This window comes from Papio anubis, chromosome 4, assembly GCF_008728515.1.
Source record: "Papio anubis isolate 15944 chromosome 4, Panubis1.0, whole genome shotgun sequence".
Classification (NCBI taxonomy): Eukaryota; Metazoa; Chordata; class Mammalia; order Primates; family Cercopithecidae; genus Papio; species Papio anubis.
Genome location: NC_044979.1, coordinates 113,268,199 through 113,284,467, shown reverse-complemented (window position 1 = coordinate 113,284,467; position 16,269 = coordinate 113,268,199). Strand labels below are relative to the sequence as shown.

The 16,269-nt window shown below is 43.3% G+C and overlaps 1 protein-coding gene across 11 annotated transcripts in view; it reads right to left on the bottom strand.

Annotated features, from left to right (window-relative positions):
* The window catches only part of HECW1 (HECT, C2 and WW domain containing E3 ubiquitin protein ligase 1), a 456,185-nt gene that overhangs the window by 112,953 nt on the left and 326,963 nt on the right, over positions 1-16,269 (bottom strand). For 5 of the 11 annotated variants that reach the window (XM_021935841.2, XM_021935844.2, XM_021935843.2 and 2 more), the window contains 4 exons: positions 14,033-14,175; positions 9,579-9,679; positions 6,624-7,979; positions 1,260-1,361 (listed from right to left, as the gene is read on the bottom strand). In XM_021935841.2, the coding sequence (XP_021791533.1) occupies positions 1,260-1,361; positions 6,624-7,979; positions 9,579-9,679; positions 14,033-14,175 (1,702 nt within the window). The remainder of the gene's footprint in view (positions 1-1,259; positions 1,362-6,623; positions 7,980-9,578; positions 9,680-14,032; positions 14,176-16,269) is intronic. The other 6 variants (XM_021935842.2, XM_021935846.2, XM_021935850.2 and 3 more) reach the window with 4 other exon arrangements.

Here is a 16,269-nt window from a genome sequence, read left to right as displayed (position 1 = left end):
GTGATGCTAAAATTTTACTATTCATTTATGGAATGTCCATAAATCAGTGTATAAAGAAAGAAAGAAATCAGGCATCAAAAGTTCAAGGACATGATGTTTGGCTTGGCCCTTGAAAAACAAATATTGTGTTTCTTTAAGTTAGTCCACATATTAAAGATGTCCTTTGATTTCTCACCAATAAATTACAATTGAATAGGGAGAGGAGTGGTGTTCCGGTAAAGTACAGCACATTACCAAGAACAGATGAATTAAGAAATAAGCACTTGTCCTTTTGAAAACTGTAACTGCTTCATGTAAGCACAGGCAAAAGAATGTAAAGAAACACTGGTTCCTTGCATTCTGGAAAGATTCTGTAGTTGTAAAATCTATCAAATCTTAAATATTATCTTTGCTTGAAAAATAAGTCAAAACCAAAACAGAGATGTTCCAGAATTCACGAACATATGTGATGCTAAGTGAATACATAATGTCTGGGGTACCGAATTCTTCCTATAAATTTATTAAATGGAGTATTATGAAGTTAAAGCTAGAATGGTATCTAGAGACTATCTAGGTCAAACCTTTCATTTAGCAGATGAAGACATTTAAATTTTATTTTTAAAATTTTACAAATGAGAAAACTAAGTCTCTGAGAGATTAAATGAATTTCCCAAGTTGAGATGACTAGTTAATTATTAATTACATACCACAGTTACCAGGAGAAACTGACATTGAATTCTATCTTAAAGATGATATTTTGCCTGGCAACCCCTAAGAACTGCAGAAGAAATGTGAAGCTATTACCTATGGATGCAAGTTACAGCAAGGGAAGTACAAGTTCATGTGCCCAGATGGGTTGAAGTTGTTTTAACATATGGAGATGCTTGTGATGTAACAGATCCAATGGAGAACAATAGGATTATTCTATCTTGAACTGCAATTTTAAATATAAAATGTAAAATTTGGGACTTAAAGGTCATGAACAGTTTGCAAAGACTAGTCAAGTGTGATAAAGAAACGCTCTCCATTTCAGAAGCTGAGAGGCGCTCAAAACACAGTGTTCTCTCTTCAGGATCACATGGCGAAACAACTAGTCAAAAAAACAAACTGAAAACCCAAAAAACCCCACCAGTTTTTAGAGTAGGTGTCATATTGGTTTTTGTTAACAGTGTAAGGCACGGAGTTGGGAAAGACTTTAGATGTTTACACACAAATTCATACTGACCTGCTTAGACTTGATAGGAAGAGTTAAGACACAGATTTTAAAAACTAAAGCTTACTTGGTGGAAGAGGCTCATCGATTGTTGGGTAGTGATGATGTTCAGGCCTCAGGGAAGGAAGCTGGCTTACTGGCTGGGAATTATGGAGTATAGGACATTCACCTACGGACAAGATAGTCAATACATTCAGATTCATTCACTGCTGTGGCAACATCATCAAAAAAGCATGACTGTAAAACTAAGTACCACAAGAAACAACCCCAAAGAGTGGGAAATCCATTTGTGTGTGTGTCAGTTTGCTACATTCACAGTCATTCATGAGAGGGGGAAATATTTTTTTAAAAAAGAAGAAAATCCAAACACTTCATAACTAATGATCTGTGCCACACAGTCCAATATGTAGGATTTGAGTCTGATTCTGTAATGACCTGAATTTCCTGAATCAGGAGGTGGCACCAGAAAGGAACACAAGAGAAAATTAGCAGAGCCTGATTGCAGCCCAGTGGAGGAAATAGGCCTGTTTGAGGGAAATGCAGCGTTTTATAAGGTTCCATAAAAGTTCCTTGGGCTTGTGCAAAATGACACCTCCTTACTTGGATAGGTTTCATCACAGGGCTGCCGAAAGGCTGTTTTTCAGATTTTTGAGGGGAATGAATTCTTAGATGCTACCTTTCCAAGACAGGTCAAGGAGCTGGCAAGCCAAGAATGTAATGTAAATTCCTGTAGTAGGAAAGCTGGAGGCTGGGGGGTAGGGGAGGGGAGCCAAGGTGCTGAGGGGTCTCAGAACTGTCCAGATTATTTTGAGGAGAAATCAGACAAGCCAGGGTGCTCTGGAAAGAGGAAAAGACAAGAGACAAAGGAAGTAGATAAAAAGCAGAAAGATGGTGACAGGAAAGCTCAAAACACAGAAATGGGAAAGAAGGAGGAAGAAAGACAGACACGGAGAAAGTTTAGAAGTTTAGAAATAAACATATCCACAGGATGCATGCCTCAGATTATTAAAAGGAAACCTACGACAGACATAGCTTATATTGTTCTCAGTTCAGACTTATAACGAACTGAACAATGTTCTGAAGTGGTGTCCTCAGGCATGTAGAGCAGCCATGCAGAAGGCAGGCCTGCAGCACCAGCTGCTTGGGTCACATAATCAGAGGCCAGTGCTCTTGATCTTTGCAGAGTGAGAAGGGCCCAGGACAAAGGATGGCCCTTTTTCAGACGGTTCCTCCTGCCTCACACCGTGCTGGTTTTCTTGCAAAAGCCTTTAAGGGCCAGAGGGCAAAGGTCAGGCCTTTTCCTTCTTCTGTCCTCTGCTGATGCAAATAGCAAGTGTTCCATTATCCCTTGGGTCAAAAAGAAGAGAGACTGGAAAATGGTGGTCAAATGGTTGTAGGATCTCAAATGCTGAATATTTCCTAGAATATCCACACATGGAAAGGATGATTATTTCTTCTCACTCTAGTTCTATAGAACTGATCAAAAATAAAAATAAATTAATTAGGAAGAAAGGTGGGTTTAATTTTGTGATTTAATTCCTAGAGCTAACTGGCAAACAGAAGTAGAGATATATTCAGGAACAAAGGGTCCTTTTAAATATTAAATATAGAACATCATTTGTTGAGCAAATTCTGGCATGTTACTCAAATCCTCTGGGTCCTTGGAGACGCTAATAGAAAACAATGAAGGTTCCTCTCATGCCGGCACCCAGTTCATTGTGGACAGACTGCTGTTTCAAAGATGGGCTCTGTGTTTAAGTGGATACCACACTCATGTTTGTTTGTATATGTGGTTAGTGTCCGAAATTAAACAAAACCATGGTACAGTTGTTATGTCATCAGCTGCTGCATTTTTAATTTAGTTTCTTTAAAAACAACAATAGACTTACCTCTTGAAATTAAGGCAACCAATCAGGTTAATTACTCCTCCAAGCTAGTGGAAATACAATACTGTTGACTGCCTGGGGTTAATGGAGCTGATCCCACCTGCTTGTGAACCCCAAGCAAATGCAATGATGTGACCGACATATCTCAGCCGACTGAATGGATGGAGGCACTGAAGAAGCAAGCAGTTCTATTCTGCACAAGGACAGGGCTCCACATCATCACCCTTGCCTCAAACACAAAGCAAGTGTTGAAACCCACCAGAACCTCCCAGAAGGAGATCTATTCCTCAGCTAAAAGCAAGTGACATCCTTTTAAATTCCCTTCTGTTTATAAATAATGTGACCTAATTGTAGAGAAAGATAGGTTGCCTCACATATTATTTGAAACAAAGTGATTTATACCTAATAATGTGAAAATGTCTCTTGAATTATAAAGTACAGGAAATGCAAATTCAAAGGATTGTTTTAGATGCTTTATACAACATAATTTAAACAGTTACCCTCACTGCTTTTCCGCCTGGAAGAACCCTCACTTGGTGGGAGGCAGAGTGCTTTTGTAGTATAATCTCATTCAATTTTCCCAACAACCCATTGAGGGAGAGCCTATAATTATACCCATTTTGCACATGAGGAAACTGAGGCACAGAGCAGCTAGGTAACTTGGTGAGGAAGTGGGAGGACTGTATATAAATCCAAGAGACCTGACTCCAGGGCCTGAGCTCACAACCATGATATTATATTACTCTTTCCATTCATCTGCAGAAGGTCTTTTAAGAACTATTTTAAATTGAACTTATAAAAAGGAGCTATTCATAGAGGGAAATGAAGCAAAAAGTATGAAAAGAATACTAGCCCGTATAGTTGTCAGTTCAGACTTAGAAGAGTGTTCCTCTATAAATTGTTGCCACCTCATCTATGTGGGCACGTAGACAACAAATCCACATGAGTTAATCTAATGCAGTTTCTCTCTCTCTCTCTCTTTTTTTTTTTTTTTTTTTGACAATTCTGCTTTTGTTGGCCAGTCTGGAGTGCAATGGTGCGATCTCGGCTCACTGCAACCTCTGCCTCCTGGGTTCCAGTGATTTTCCTGCCTCAGCCTCCCAAGTAGCTGAGATTACAGGTGCCCGCCACCATGCCCAACTAATTTTTCGTATTTTTTTTAATAGAGATGGGGTTTCACCCTGTTGGCCAGGCTGGTCTTGAACTCCTGACCTCAGGCGATCCACTCACCTCGGCCTCCCAAAGTGCTGGGATTACAGGCATGAGCCAACACACCCAGCCATCTAATGCAGTTTCTACAGTAAAGGGATTTGCAATCTTGGAAGTCAAGGCGAAAGAGCAATAGGGATTTTTATGGAAGCAGAGGTCACCCACACAATCACATATGAGGCAGGTCATGTCAAAGCCCTGCTTTCTTGAAGCACCTGCTGTTGTGAAGCCTGGTGGCAAGTGAGGGACAGTCCCACAATGCAGACACTGTTAGCTCGGGGACTCACTGCTGAAGGGGGGAAGGCTGGCTGGAAAGAAGTCACATGCCAGCATGTGCATGGCCTTCAGGAGTTCAAGGGACCCCTTGGGAATCTCTGTATTTCCCCTTGTGATCGCCATAAAGAAACATGTAGGTGCTTCTTAACCTTTTCTGCGTTTACACGCTGCAGAGTTCAGGAACTCAGACATTTCTTTAGACACTGCCAATGCCAATGCAGAGATGTCCACTGTGGCCCTGAAACACTTTCTGCGCTTCCATCTGCTAGACTGTTCCACCTCTCAAGGGCAAGGATGTGACTTTTTTGTTTGTAAAACATGCTTTTATATAAATTTACACTGGGCCAAGTTTCAATTGACCATGTGTAGATTATCTCCCAACATGGGGGCCAACAGATTGTGCACTAAAACAGGGTTGTATGGTTCTGAGCCAAGAAAAGTGTCAGTACACTTTTCAGTACTAAAAGCTTTTTAGTGAAAACAGTTACTTAATTTTTTACCTCTTGACCCACAAAGTCTAAAATATTTACTATCTGGCTCTTCATAGAAAAAGTTTGCAGACCTCTGTAACTCAACATCCCTGCCAGCTCCTACGTGTACCTTTTATGTGGGAATCCCCCAATCTCCTTTTGTTGTATTTTTTTAAATTATGCTGTAATTATCGAGTAATGTCCATACATCACCTGATGCCAATCCATTTTCCTGTGCCCAGTGCATTACATCTGGCCTAGAATAAAGGAAGTCCTCAAAACATCCTTGTGACAGAAAGGCATTTCCCATTCCCTTCTCCTCACAAGAGGGATTTTCCATCCCGCTCCTTGTGGGTGCCTTTCCATGCTGTCTGTTTGACCTTTCTGCCTGTGTTTCTTTTTCTCTACCAATTTCCTTGTGTTTCTCATTTTCGCATGTGCCACCTTCTCTCACTCTTTTTCTGAAATGTAGAAGCGGGCATTATTGAATACTTAAAATTATTTTTTTAATGCTCACTTTAGCTCCTGTTCAAAAAAGTTTGTAGGCACCTCAGCCTACAATTGTTTAGGTGCTAAGAATTCAAACATAAAGAAACGCAACTCTGGCCCTTGATGAGCTTACAATCTAGAGAAAATATCCCCACCTTTTGTTGGAGGCTAATTTCAACAGCAGAACAGCAAAATAGCAGATGCTATGTTTTTCTCTTTTAAAACAACTGAATTATTTCATATTATTAGGTGACTTCTCAATTTTTTTTTTCCCAGTCATACCACTGTCACTTTACGGGAAGACAATTCCCACTCCTGGATAAGGAAATGCAAATTAATTTCACATATAATTCCACAGGCATGACTAAGAAAGAACATCTTTGGTTAAAACACAGAATATGTTTTAAAACTAATGGTGGCAGCCTTTGGATTCGATTCTTACTGGAAACAAAGTGATTTATACACAATCATGTTATTTTCCCTTCCATTAGCCGCCAACAACAACAACAACAACAAAACAAAACCAACAGTAATAACAAGAATTGAGTGGACATAAATAATGACAAATATATGTAGGCTAGACATATCTACATGTACGTACATGGGCTAGTTGAATTCTAAAACAGAGGTAAAATCTGTTCTTCAACTAATATTAACATCTATTGCTAATCTTCCATGTGCTTTGAAAGTCAGCAGATATTTACACATTATCCATTTAATGTAGATAGATTATTTCCCACATATATCATTTGATACTAGTCTTGGGGCTCTGGCTGCTGTCAAGACTAGGATAACATGTACACTAACCACTTCTGGTGATTAGTTAAAACAAACATAGAAGCACACATACAAGTGCACGCTCACATCCAACCAGTCATAATTCCTGGTGTGTATCTGAGACATGGTGGGGTGTCAGCTACTCACAGTCATCTATACTCAAACACAGATACACATGCACACATATATGTACAAGACAGGCATACATTGCCCCAGCAACCCCGTTTGACACCGATCCCTCGCCCCTCTTGTTTTTAAACTGTTGGTGACACCTTTGTCCCCCTGACGGTCCTATTCTCACTCTGATCAGGTTTGAGGTCTAACCTTCTCTCCGATTGCTTGGACCTGCCACGGGGGATTCCAGACCTTCCGGGGTTCTTTCCACGTGCCCGCTAGGGGCGGCCAGCTCGTCTTGCCACGGCCCAGCGCCGTTCGTGGACTCCGGGTCCAGCTCAGGGCTCTGCATGGAGTCGGGCACAGACTCGAACGCGCTGTTCTCCTCCTCCTCGTCATCTTGCGAGGAGAAGACCGTGCTCTCGGAGATCTTGGCGCTGTCTACGGAGGAGAAGCGCGTGTGGCTGGCGAACCTGTTGCCGTTGTAGCAGGAGGGGCTGTAGCAGGAGGCGCTGTAGCACGAGCTGCTGTAGCAGGACGTGCTGTAGCACGAGGAGCTGTAGCACGAGGGGCTGCAGCAGGACGCATCACAGCCCTCGCAACTGTGGTCTCCGCCTTGCCTGGGGCTGGAGTCGCTCTCGCTGCCGGTGCTGGGGTGCGTGTCGCCATCCTGGGCCGCGCCATTGGCCAGGCTGGAGAAGTGGCCCCCGGAGTGGCCAGGGTGCGCCATGCCTGGAGTAGCCCCCTCGGGCTCTTCTCTGTCCTCTTCCAGGGCAGACGGGTCAGCGGCCACCGTGTCCACCTCGCTGAGCCCATCCTTCTCCGAGGAGTCCTTGAGGGTGGACTCCTCCTCCACGCCGTCCTCCTCCTCTGCCGCGCTGCCGCCCTGGGCCGAGGGCATGCTGTGCAGCAGGGTGTGGATGCGGATGTAGTGTGTCCGCGGGGTCTCGGGGTCCCCGCAGGCTGACGCGATCACTGTCTCCAGCTCAGACACAGGCAAGGAGCAGGGCCTGCTTTTTCTCTTCACCGAGGCCCGCAGCTGCAGCCTGCCCTCTCCCTGCTCCAGGGTAGACACATCTCCCTCCTCCTCCTCCTGCTCCTTCTCTTCTTCCCTTCCAGCCCGGCTCTGTGTCGTTGCTTCCTCCTCTAAGGGCTCCTCCTCGGTGCTGGCTGGTGCTTCACCGTCTTCCAGCAGCAGTGCTGACGCCTCCTCACCCAGGTCCAGCTGCTCGGCCAGCTCTTCTGCACTCGGGGCAGGCTGGATGTCCTTTTGCACCTGGGCCAGGAGGTCCCCAGCCCCTTCAGGTCCCACAGAGACCATGCCCTGGTCTCCTGCCTCCGTGATGACTGCTGCTTCCTCAGCTGGTCTGGAAAGCTCCATGCTTTGGTTCCCTGGACCATCCAGGACACTGCCCTCACCCAGCTGCTCTGGCTTCCAGCCCTCAGAGGACTCCGGTGCCTCAGATCGAGGTTCCCCACTGCCGCTTTCCATCAGGTTGTTCATGGGGCTGTCCTGAATGGGGGCTGACTCAGGCTCCGTACTCAGGGAAATCTCCTCATCATCTGCTGGTAGGAAGAAAAATATGTCATTTCTCCCAGAAGAGAGCATTGTGGTGTTAGGATACCCTGTGGGACATGTAAGCCATCACTAAGGGATTTCTACATTAGGATATTGAATGTCGATTGATGAGGGTTTCTCACTGGCCAGAGCTCTAGTGAAAAATTCTGTAAGATTGAGCTCTTGCTATGTTAACAACAACTTGCAGTCATGGATATATTTCTGAAATCTGTTTCAAGGGAATTCATCTTTTGGTTAAAATGCCCGAAACTTAGCACTAGCCCAGTTCTGGGCACATAGTAGGTGCTCAACAGTGTTTGCCACATGGAATGACTTCCAGGGATGAGGGTAGTAGTGGTGTTATTTATAGCTCCTTGATGATTATATTTAGTTAATCGCATTTGCTCAGAATGTTTCCTATGCTTAGGTCCTGCAGGGTGGCATAAGGGGTAAGTGGTATTCTCACGCAACCAGAGAGAAGAAAAAGGCTGGATGAAGAATGGGAACAATCACAGTCATTCAATATCTCAGGCTAGAAGGTTCCCAACATTCAGAGTTTATTCCAATTTAAAAAAAAAAAAAACAAGGTCTTCACCCTAAGCAGCCATTCAAGGGGTAGTAGCCAGTGTTTAACTCTACCTTCCTGCAGCTCTTCTACTGGATTCCTGCCAGATGTGAAATTCCCCATTTCAAATGCACTAGTGCAATTCACTAAAGAAAATCAGTCCCTCTGGTGAGCTGTAAAGCTGTCCTTATGGCTACACCAAAGGAAGAGTCAGTTGTATTCTCAGAATATAGAAATAGACTGAATTTGAAAAGACGAAACAGTCAAGGTGTTTTCTTACAATCTAAGTTGCATAGTGGCATAGGAAAGTACACCTGGAGTTTAACAAGTGGGTAGTGATAAACTCCAGGCTTTAAGTCCTCAAGAGCTTCATTAGACTTAACAGCAACTTGTAAATGGTCCAGGAGGTCCTAACAGTTCTCAGTGTGATCTATATTGAGATGTATGGGGGCTACAGAAGAAGAGCAAAAGTAGAACTATGGGCATATTATCATTCGTATTTTCAAATCTGTTTAGCATTAAATGGAATATTGGATGATTCTGGAGTTTTCTGTCCTATTTATACTTTTCATGTTTTTCTGTGATATTATAAAAATTCACTGTACAATTATAGTTCTTCAACATGACATACTTCAGCAACTGGCTAGTCTATATCTACTTACTAGGTAGAAAGATGTTTCACGTTCATTCATTCATTCATTCATTCATTCATGTATGTGATGATTAAACACCTATGTGGGTGCTGGGAGTAGGATGATAAATAAGACAGAGCTCCCTATCCATGTTGGCCTCATTGTTAATCTTCAGTCCACTGTCTAACCTCTACCTTTGGGTCACTAGAATGAAGAGAAGCTTCTCCATCAGGGGGACAGCAACCTGGCTTCCAGAATAGATCACTGGCTTCTGGGCCTCAAATGGAGAAGATAGAGAACCACAAAACCTAGGATATGTCTGGAGAGAACCATGGTTATTGTATTTTAGAGAAAGGAACCACACTTATACACTAGCCTAGGACAAGACATGAAGTTCATGCTGAAAATACCTGGGTGGATGGAGGAAGTGATCTCAAATCGGAATTGCAGCTGTCCACTCACATGATCTGTTGGAAGCCTGCGGCCAAGTGTGTAGCTGACCACCCTATCCCTAGAAGGAAATAAGCACCATCACAGTTCTGGTCAATACCTCTCCTCCTAATGACCATGCAGCGTGCTTTCTACACCAGTGGGTGAGGCAGGCAAGCCCAGGGAAGTCCTGATGTGCTCAACAGCAATACAAAACTGCAAGGAAGTCCTTATCGAATACAGATGCCCCTCGACCTACCATGGATTACGACCTGATAAACCCATCAAAAGTTGACAATACTGGCAAGTTAAAAATGCATTTAATACATTTAGCCTACCAAACATCATAGCTTAGCCTAGCTTACCTTAAAAGTGCTCGGAACACTTACATTAACCTACAAGTATGCAAAATCACGTAACACAAAAACGAAACTATTTTATAATAAAGTACTGGATATCTCATGTAATTTATTGAATACAGTCTACTGTAGAGCACGGTATCACTTGTTTACCCTGTGATCACGTGGCTGACTGGGACCTATGGCTTGCTGCTGCTGCCAGCTTCACAAAAGTATCATGCTGTGTATCACTAGCCCAGGAAAAGATCAAAAATCAAAATCCGATGTATGGTTTCTGCTGAATTCATTGTAAAGTAAAAAATGATTAAGTTGAACTAACCGTCTGTATCCTAAAGCAGGGGTAGGCAAACTACAGCCCAAGGGCTAAATGTGGCCCACTACCTGTTTTTGTGCAGTTGTGACATTTTATATTTTAAATGATTGGAAAAAGAAACAAAAGAAGAGTAACATTTTGTAGCATGTGAAAATTATATGAAATTCAAATTTCAGTGTCCATAAATAAAGTTTAATTGGAGCACGGTCATACTTGTTAGCTTACATATTGTCTGTGGCAACTTTCACCCTATAATGGCAGAGCTGAGTAATTTAGACAGGGACTGTGGGCCTTGCAAAGCCTAAAATATTTACTACCTGGCCCTGTACAAAAAAGTTTGCCAACCTGTGTTCTAAAAGAGAGAGAGAGAGAATAAAAAAAGACACGGATGTCCTTGGTCTGCTTTTCCTGTGCAGATTGCCATTTTCCAAATATGTCTTCAACGATGGACAGTGCCAGCAGATACATATCTTGTGGTATATATGTAATGTCTAAGAAAGGATGCTGTCATGGTTACTGGAGAGTCTGTGGGCGCTACAGAATGGCACCTGCTCCAGGATGAAGCAGAGCAAGACTTGTGGGTTGGGTTCTCTGACTTGAGACTTCCACTTAACACCAACTGCAGGGCTCCACATGTAGGGACCCCAAGTCTCCACCCTGGACTTCTGTGCCATCCCCTCCACCCCCTCAAAGCAATTTCTTAATTATAAAAAGAAAACTTTCTAGAGGCAATCAACCTGAAACTTTGCTATTATATTTTCATTAACAATACAGCTTCAGCAGAGTAAATTGCCCCTTAACTTGGCCTAAATAGGAACAGTGACCACCTTAGGATATTCAGGAGTTAACAAACCCAGCGTACACAGTAGTAACACACACATAGCCCCAAACCAGTTGTTATTCAGATGACTCTGTATTTATTCCATTTATTAGTTTGTGACACGAAAATAAAAAGATAAATCACTGGCTAATAGTGTTTTAATGTTTCTTTCTAGAAAACACTGGCATTATGAGATAAAGAACAAGCCCCTGACTTAAAATTGTTCTTTGATAGGCCATGATTTAGTGTTTGGAGTTCCTCAGAAGTCCATTAAGTAAAGCATTATATGTAGGAAAAAATAGGAGGAACCTCAGTATTTTGTCTATTTAGAAAGAGCCTTTGGTCAATATTATGAAGTACATCTATTACGACCATAACAAAGACATCCTGACCCCAAAACTTAATTGAAATCAGGGGAGGCCTAAAGACAATCAGACAGTGGCACAAAAATTACATTTATTATGCTTTGCATTTACTTTCCGGGCTTTTCTTTTTTTTGCTTTTCTCTCACTTGACAAACATTTTTTGAGCCCCTGCCACGTGAAAAGTGCTGCAGTTGATACAAAGCATTTCATACATCGCCCCTGCCTTTAAATAGCTTATGTCCAGCTGGGGGCATAAGGTAGGACCACTAAATAATGGTTCAAGGCAGACAGTGACACTTCAATGTGAAGGTGAGATGGTTAGAGTTAGAGGCAGAGAGCCAACTGAAGCCTGGGATTTTACAGGCCAAGGAATCGAGGTAGGATTGGAAATCAGAGTGCGTGTGTGCCCAGGGGGGAAAGGTGCAAATATCTCAGGGCAGGGAGGGAGCTGGTACAGGTGGAGCCAAACGTTTCAGAAGCCATCGATGCAGGGGGCTTTATAGGGAGTGCATGTGCTGAGGGCAGAGGGAAGCTGCTGTGCAAAGTGGATTCACTTTTGTTATGGGTGCACTCTGGGGTTGTGCCATGGCTCAGGCTGCATGGCCACTGCTTCCATGGCCATCACCCCAACACTCTGCTCCTACCCACGGTGGGACACCTCCGGAAGGGGCAGCACTACAGAAGTGGTCCCCAGGGGCTGTGGAAGCAGAAGGCTTTGGAGGAGGAGCTGCTCTGCCCCGCCACCAGGGGGCGGTCTGTCATCCCATCAAGGAGGGTGGGAGGAGAAACACCGCCATGGCTTGCTGTTGCCGCCTCTTGGAGAGGTGTAAGCTCAATCACGCTCGATCTGTGCTCTCCATTTCCCTGGGTGGCAAGAACACTGGGAAAATCATAGCTAACCTTCTTCTGGTCAGGGACACCCTTTTCCACCTCAGAAACTTGCTTTCAGCTGGGGATGTGCCTTTCCACAGTGGGAGGCTGGGAGAGCGGGACAGTGCCAAGAAGATAGGAGCCGGCAGCTTGGACTTAGGAGAGAACTCAGCATGGGAGGGCAGAGGGGCTCTGCGGCTGCTGCGAGCTGGAGAGAGAAGTTCTGTTCCATAGGTACAAATTGATATCTAATGCATGCTGGGCGGCGGTGCACTAGGTGCTGGGGTAGAAAGAATTCCACACAGCCCGTTTTTGTTCTCCAGTCCACCCCCTGGCAGAGGTGCTAACAGCTGTGAGAGCAGCCAGTAGGGCAGAGAAGGAGAGAAATGAAAAGCGTGGCCCACAATAAACCAGAGAATCAGTCCCAGGAACCCGGAGAGAAGCCTGTAGTGCAGGGATGGCCCTCGGGCTTTGGAGAGACACAGGTAAGAGTCCGACTTCCGGCTGGATCTCTGCTACCCACAAGCCTTGGGTTTACATAATTATTGATCCTTTTGAAGCCTTGTTTCCTCGTGGAGGAATGGTGATAATGCTGTCACAGAAGTATTATGAGGACTAAATGAAATAAAAAAGATCACAAGGAATACCATTTTCTTTTGTGTTCCTACTATGTGCCAGTGACCATGCTAAGTTCTTTATGTACACTTTTTGTCTGTTTAATCCTCACAACCATGAATGACAAGTGCAAACACTGCGTGTGACGTGTGACTGCAGCTCCATAAACTCAGCTCCCTTTGGCTGGAGAGTTCGTGGCAGGCCTCTGTGCACTCCGCTGCATGCACACCATAAAGTTCCAATTATTAATAAATGTCTTTGTGATAATTATCAGTGATTCCAAAGTCCTTCTGATAATCCAAAGAACTTTAAATTAAGATACTTGGAAATTCTGCATATTTTTCTCATTCTTTTGCTATCTTTGTAAGAGTTACATTGTATATAAGTATATATTTATCAATAGAAAGCTTTATTTCGTGTTTTCAAATGTAGTCCCTGTTACCTAAAGAAATACAGATTATATATAGGGCTGTTATCTGGTCATAGTCCACTTTAATGAGAACCATGAGTGGACATGAATGTATAAGAGACAAAACCGAAACCCATTCTCATATGCAATTGAATTCTGTGAGCATCTTAACTGCTGTCATTCCATAAGAATCATGCTTTCAAATTCTCATCCATGTTATCTAGCAAGTGCGGATAGTAGTGTCCTCTAAGTAAGACACTCTACCGTAGTTACCCAGTATTTCATCTTGTTACGGAAATGTCACATATGATTAAATCTTACATACCAGACTGATATATGAATGAAATAATATTCTTCATAGTAAAACAAACTTGAGTTTCTACCTGTACAGAAAAATGTCCCACTGAGGGCTTCTTTTAATACTGTTTAATAGTTTTAATAGGATTATTTACTCTCTTGGGTAAGTAACCAGTGTTACACCATCAAGTGGAAAGGGAAGGGTTTGTTTAATCGAACAAACGCTTATGTTGGCTCAAGCAACATAATTAGTAGGAAAAGCCAAGGAAGTATAGTGATAACATTTTGACTCTCTGTGAGACTATACTATTGCAGCCTACAGGCCACCTTTGGGCACGGCCTGTTGGTGGGAACCTAGTGATAGTAAGATCTCAGTCACAGGTTTACCCTATGGCGTGTCTCTCCAGGAGTCTTTGAACGGGCATCGACAGCTTTCCCAAGAAACGCTTGATGATGGGACGGCTCTTGGCAAACTTGTCCTTCACCTCAATTTCCAGCACGTCAGTGGGCAAGGACACAAAACTGAATTGCTGCAATGAAAGAATATGTCACATCAATTAACTGAGAGGTTGGAGGGCTGGCCAATTCCCAGTCCATCTGCCTTGATGCTGTCACTGTAAAACACCCCAGCTATAATATACATATACATAAAGGGTCTTAGAAATGCTGTGAACCCTGTTTATTCAGTAAATGAGGGGCAGCGACAAGATGCTTCCTCAGGGCTTAAAAACAGGCTTATTCTTTGAGATTCAAACAGTAAAATCAGCACACTTTAAAGAGAAAGAATGCCACCAAAGCCTCACCATACTTGATTGAAGGTATTATCATACTTAAAGAAAGAACAAGCACAAACTCACCTGTAATTAAGAAAATGTACTTTAAATCAACAATGCAATATAGCTTTTCATGATTATGATGGAAGAGATTTCTAGAAGTTTGGTAATACCCTGTATCCTTGAGAGGGGGAAGAGACAAGAATTCTCACACTGTTTTGGTGGGAATGCAAATTGATTTGACCTTTGGGAAGGGAACTGGCAATATTTACTGGCATTTAAACTGCAAATCCCTTCAACCTAGAATTATATTTTTAGGGATTTCCTTCTGGATTAACTTGCGCAAGTGTGCAAAAGATACATTTAACAGGGATGTTTATTGGAGCATTACTAACAATAGCACAAGACTGGGGAAAAACACAAAACTGTTTACAAAGAGGAAACTGGTTAAGTGAAGGCTGATAAATCTTTGAAACTGAGAACTCTTCCATCGTTAAAAAGAAAGGGGTGAATCAACATGCACCAACATGAAAAGACACCCGAGAAATGAAGTGATAAAGCAAAGTGCAGAAGAATACAAAGAGTAGGATTCCATTTGTACTTTGAACTGCAGAGAAAACGTCTAGAGGGAGACGCTCCAAACTGAACTCCAGGAAGTGGGCTGGTAGGGGAGGGAGAAAGCAGGTCTTTTACGTTTCACTTAATTTGATTCTAAAGTATTCATTTGTTAACTGGGTGTGGTGGTGGGCACCTATAATCCCACCTACTTTGGGAGACTGAGGCAGGTGAATTGCTTGAACCTGGGACGTGGAGGTTGCAGTGAGCTGAGATTGCACTACTGGACTCCAGCCTGGGTGACAGAGTGAGACTCCATCTCAAAACAATATACACAAAAATTTTAAAGAGTATTCATTTGTTAAATAGTGTATGGTGTGACTTTTAAAATGAAACAGTAACAATTAAAGGAAGACTGTGACCATCAGAAGTTGGCTTGGTCAATATTAATGTCAGGCCTCTGAGCCCAAGCTAAGCCATCATATCCCCCGTGACCTGCACATATACATCCGGATGGCCTGAAGTAACTGAAAAATCACAAAAGAAGTGAAAATGGCCTGTTCCTGCCTTAACTGATGACGTTACCTTGTGAAATTCCTTCTCCTGGCTCAGAAGCTCCCCCATTGAGCACCTTGTGACCCCCACCCCTGCCCGCCAGAGAACAACCCCCTTTGACTATAATTTTTCACTACCTACCCAAATCCTATAAAACGGCCCCACCCCTTCGCTGACTCTCTTTTCAGACTCAGTCCACCTGCACCCAGGTAATTAAAAAGCTTTATTGCTCACACAAAGCCTGTTTGGTGGTCTCTTCACATGGACGCGCGTGAAAATTACAAGTGTAAAAAGGAGACACCAGAAGGTAAAGGTTGGCATTGGCCAGCCCAAACTACTTGGGAGGAGAAGTCTTAATTAACATTGAATGTTACAGTCGCCTTGATCGAAGGCTGTGAAACACCTGAAATAAATACATATTTTCTTTTATTCTGATGAATCTTAACAGCAATCTTCTTTTTTTTTTTTTTTTGAGACAAAGTCTACCTCTCTCACCCAGGCTGGAGTGCAGTGGCACGATCTCGGCTCACTGCAAGCTCCACCTCCTGGGTTCATGCCATTCTCCTGCCTCAGCCTCTCGAGTGCTACAGGCACCCGCCACCACGCCCGGCTAATTTTTTGTATTTTTAGTAGAGATGGGGTTTCACCATGTTAGCCAGGATGGTCTTGATCTCCTGACCTCATGATCCGCCTGCCTCGGCCTCCCAAAGTGCTGGGATTATAGGTGTGAGCCACCACGCC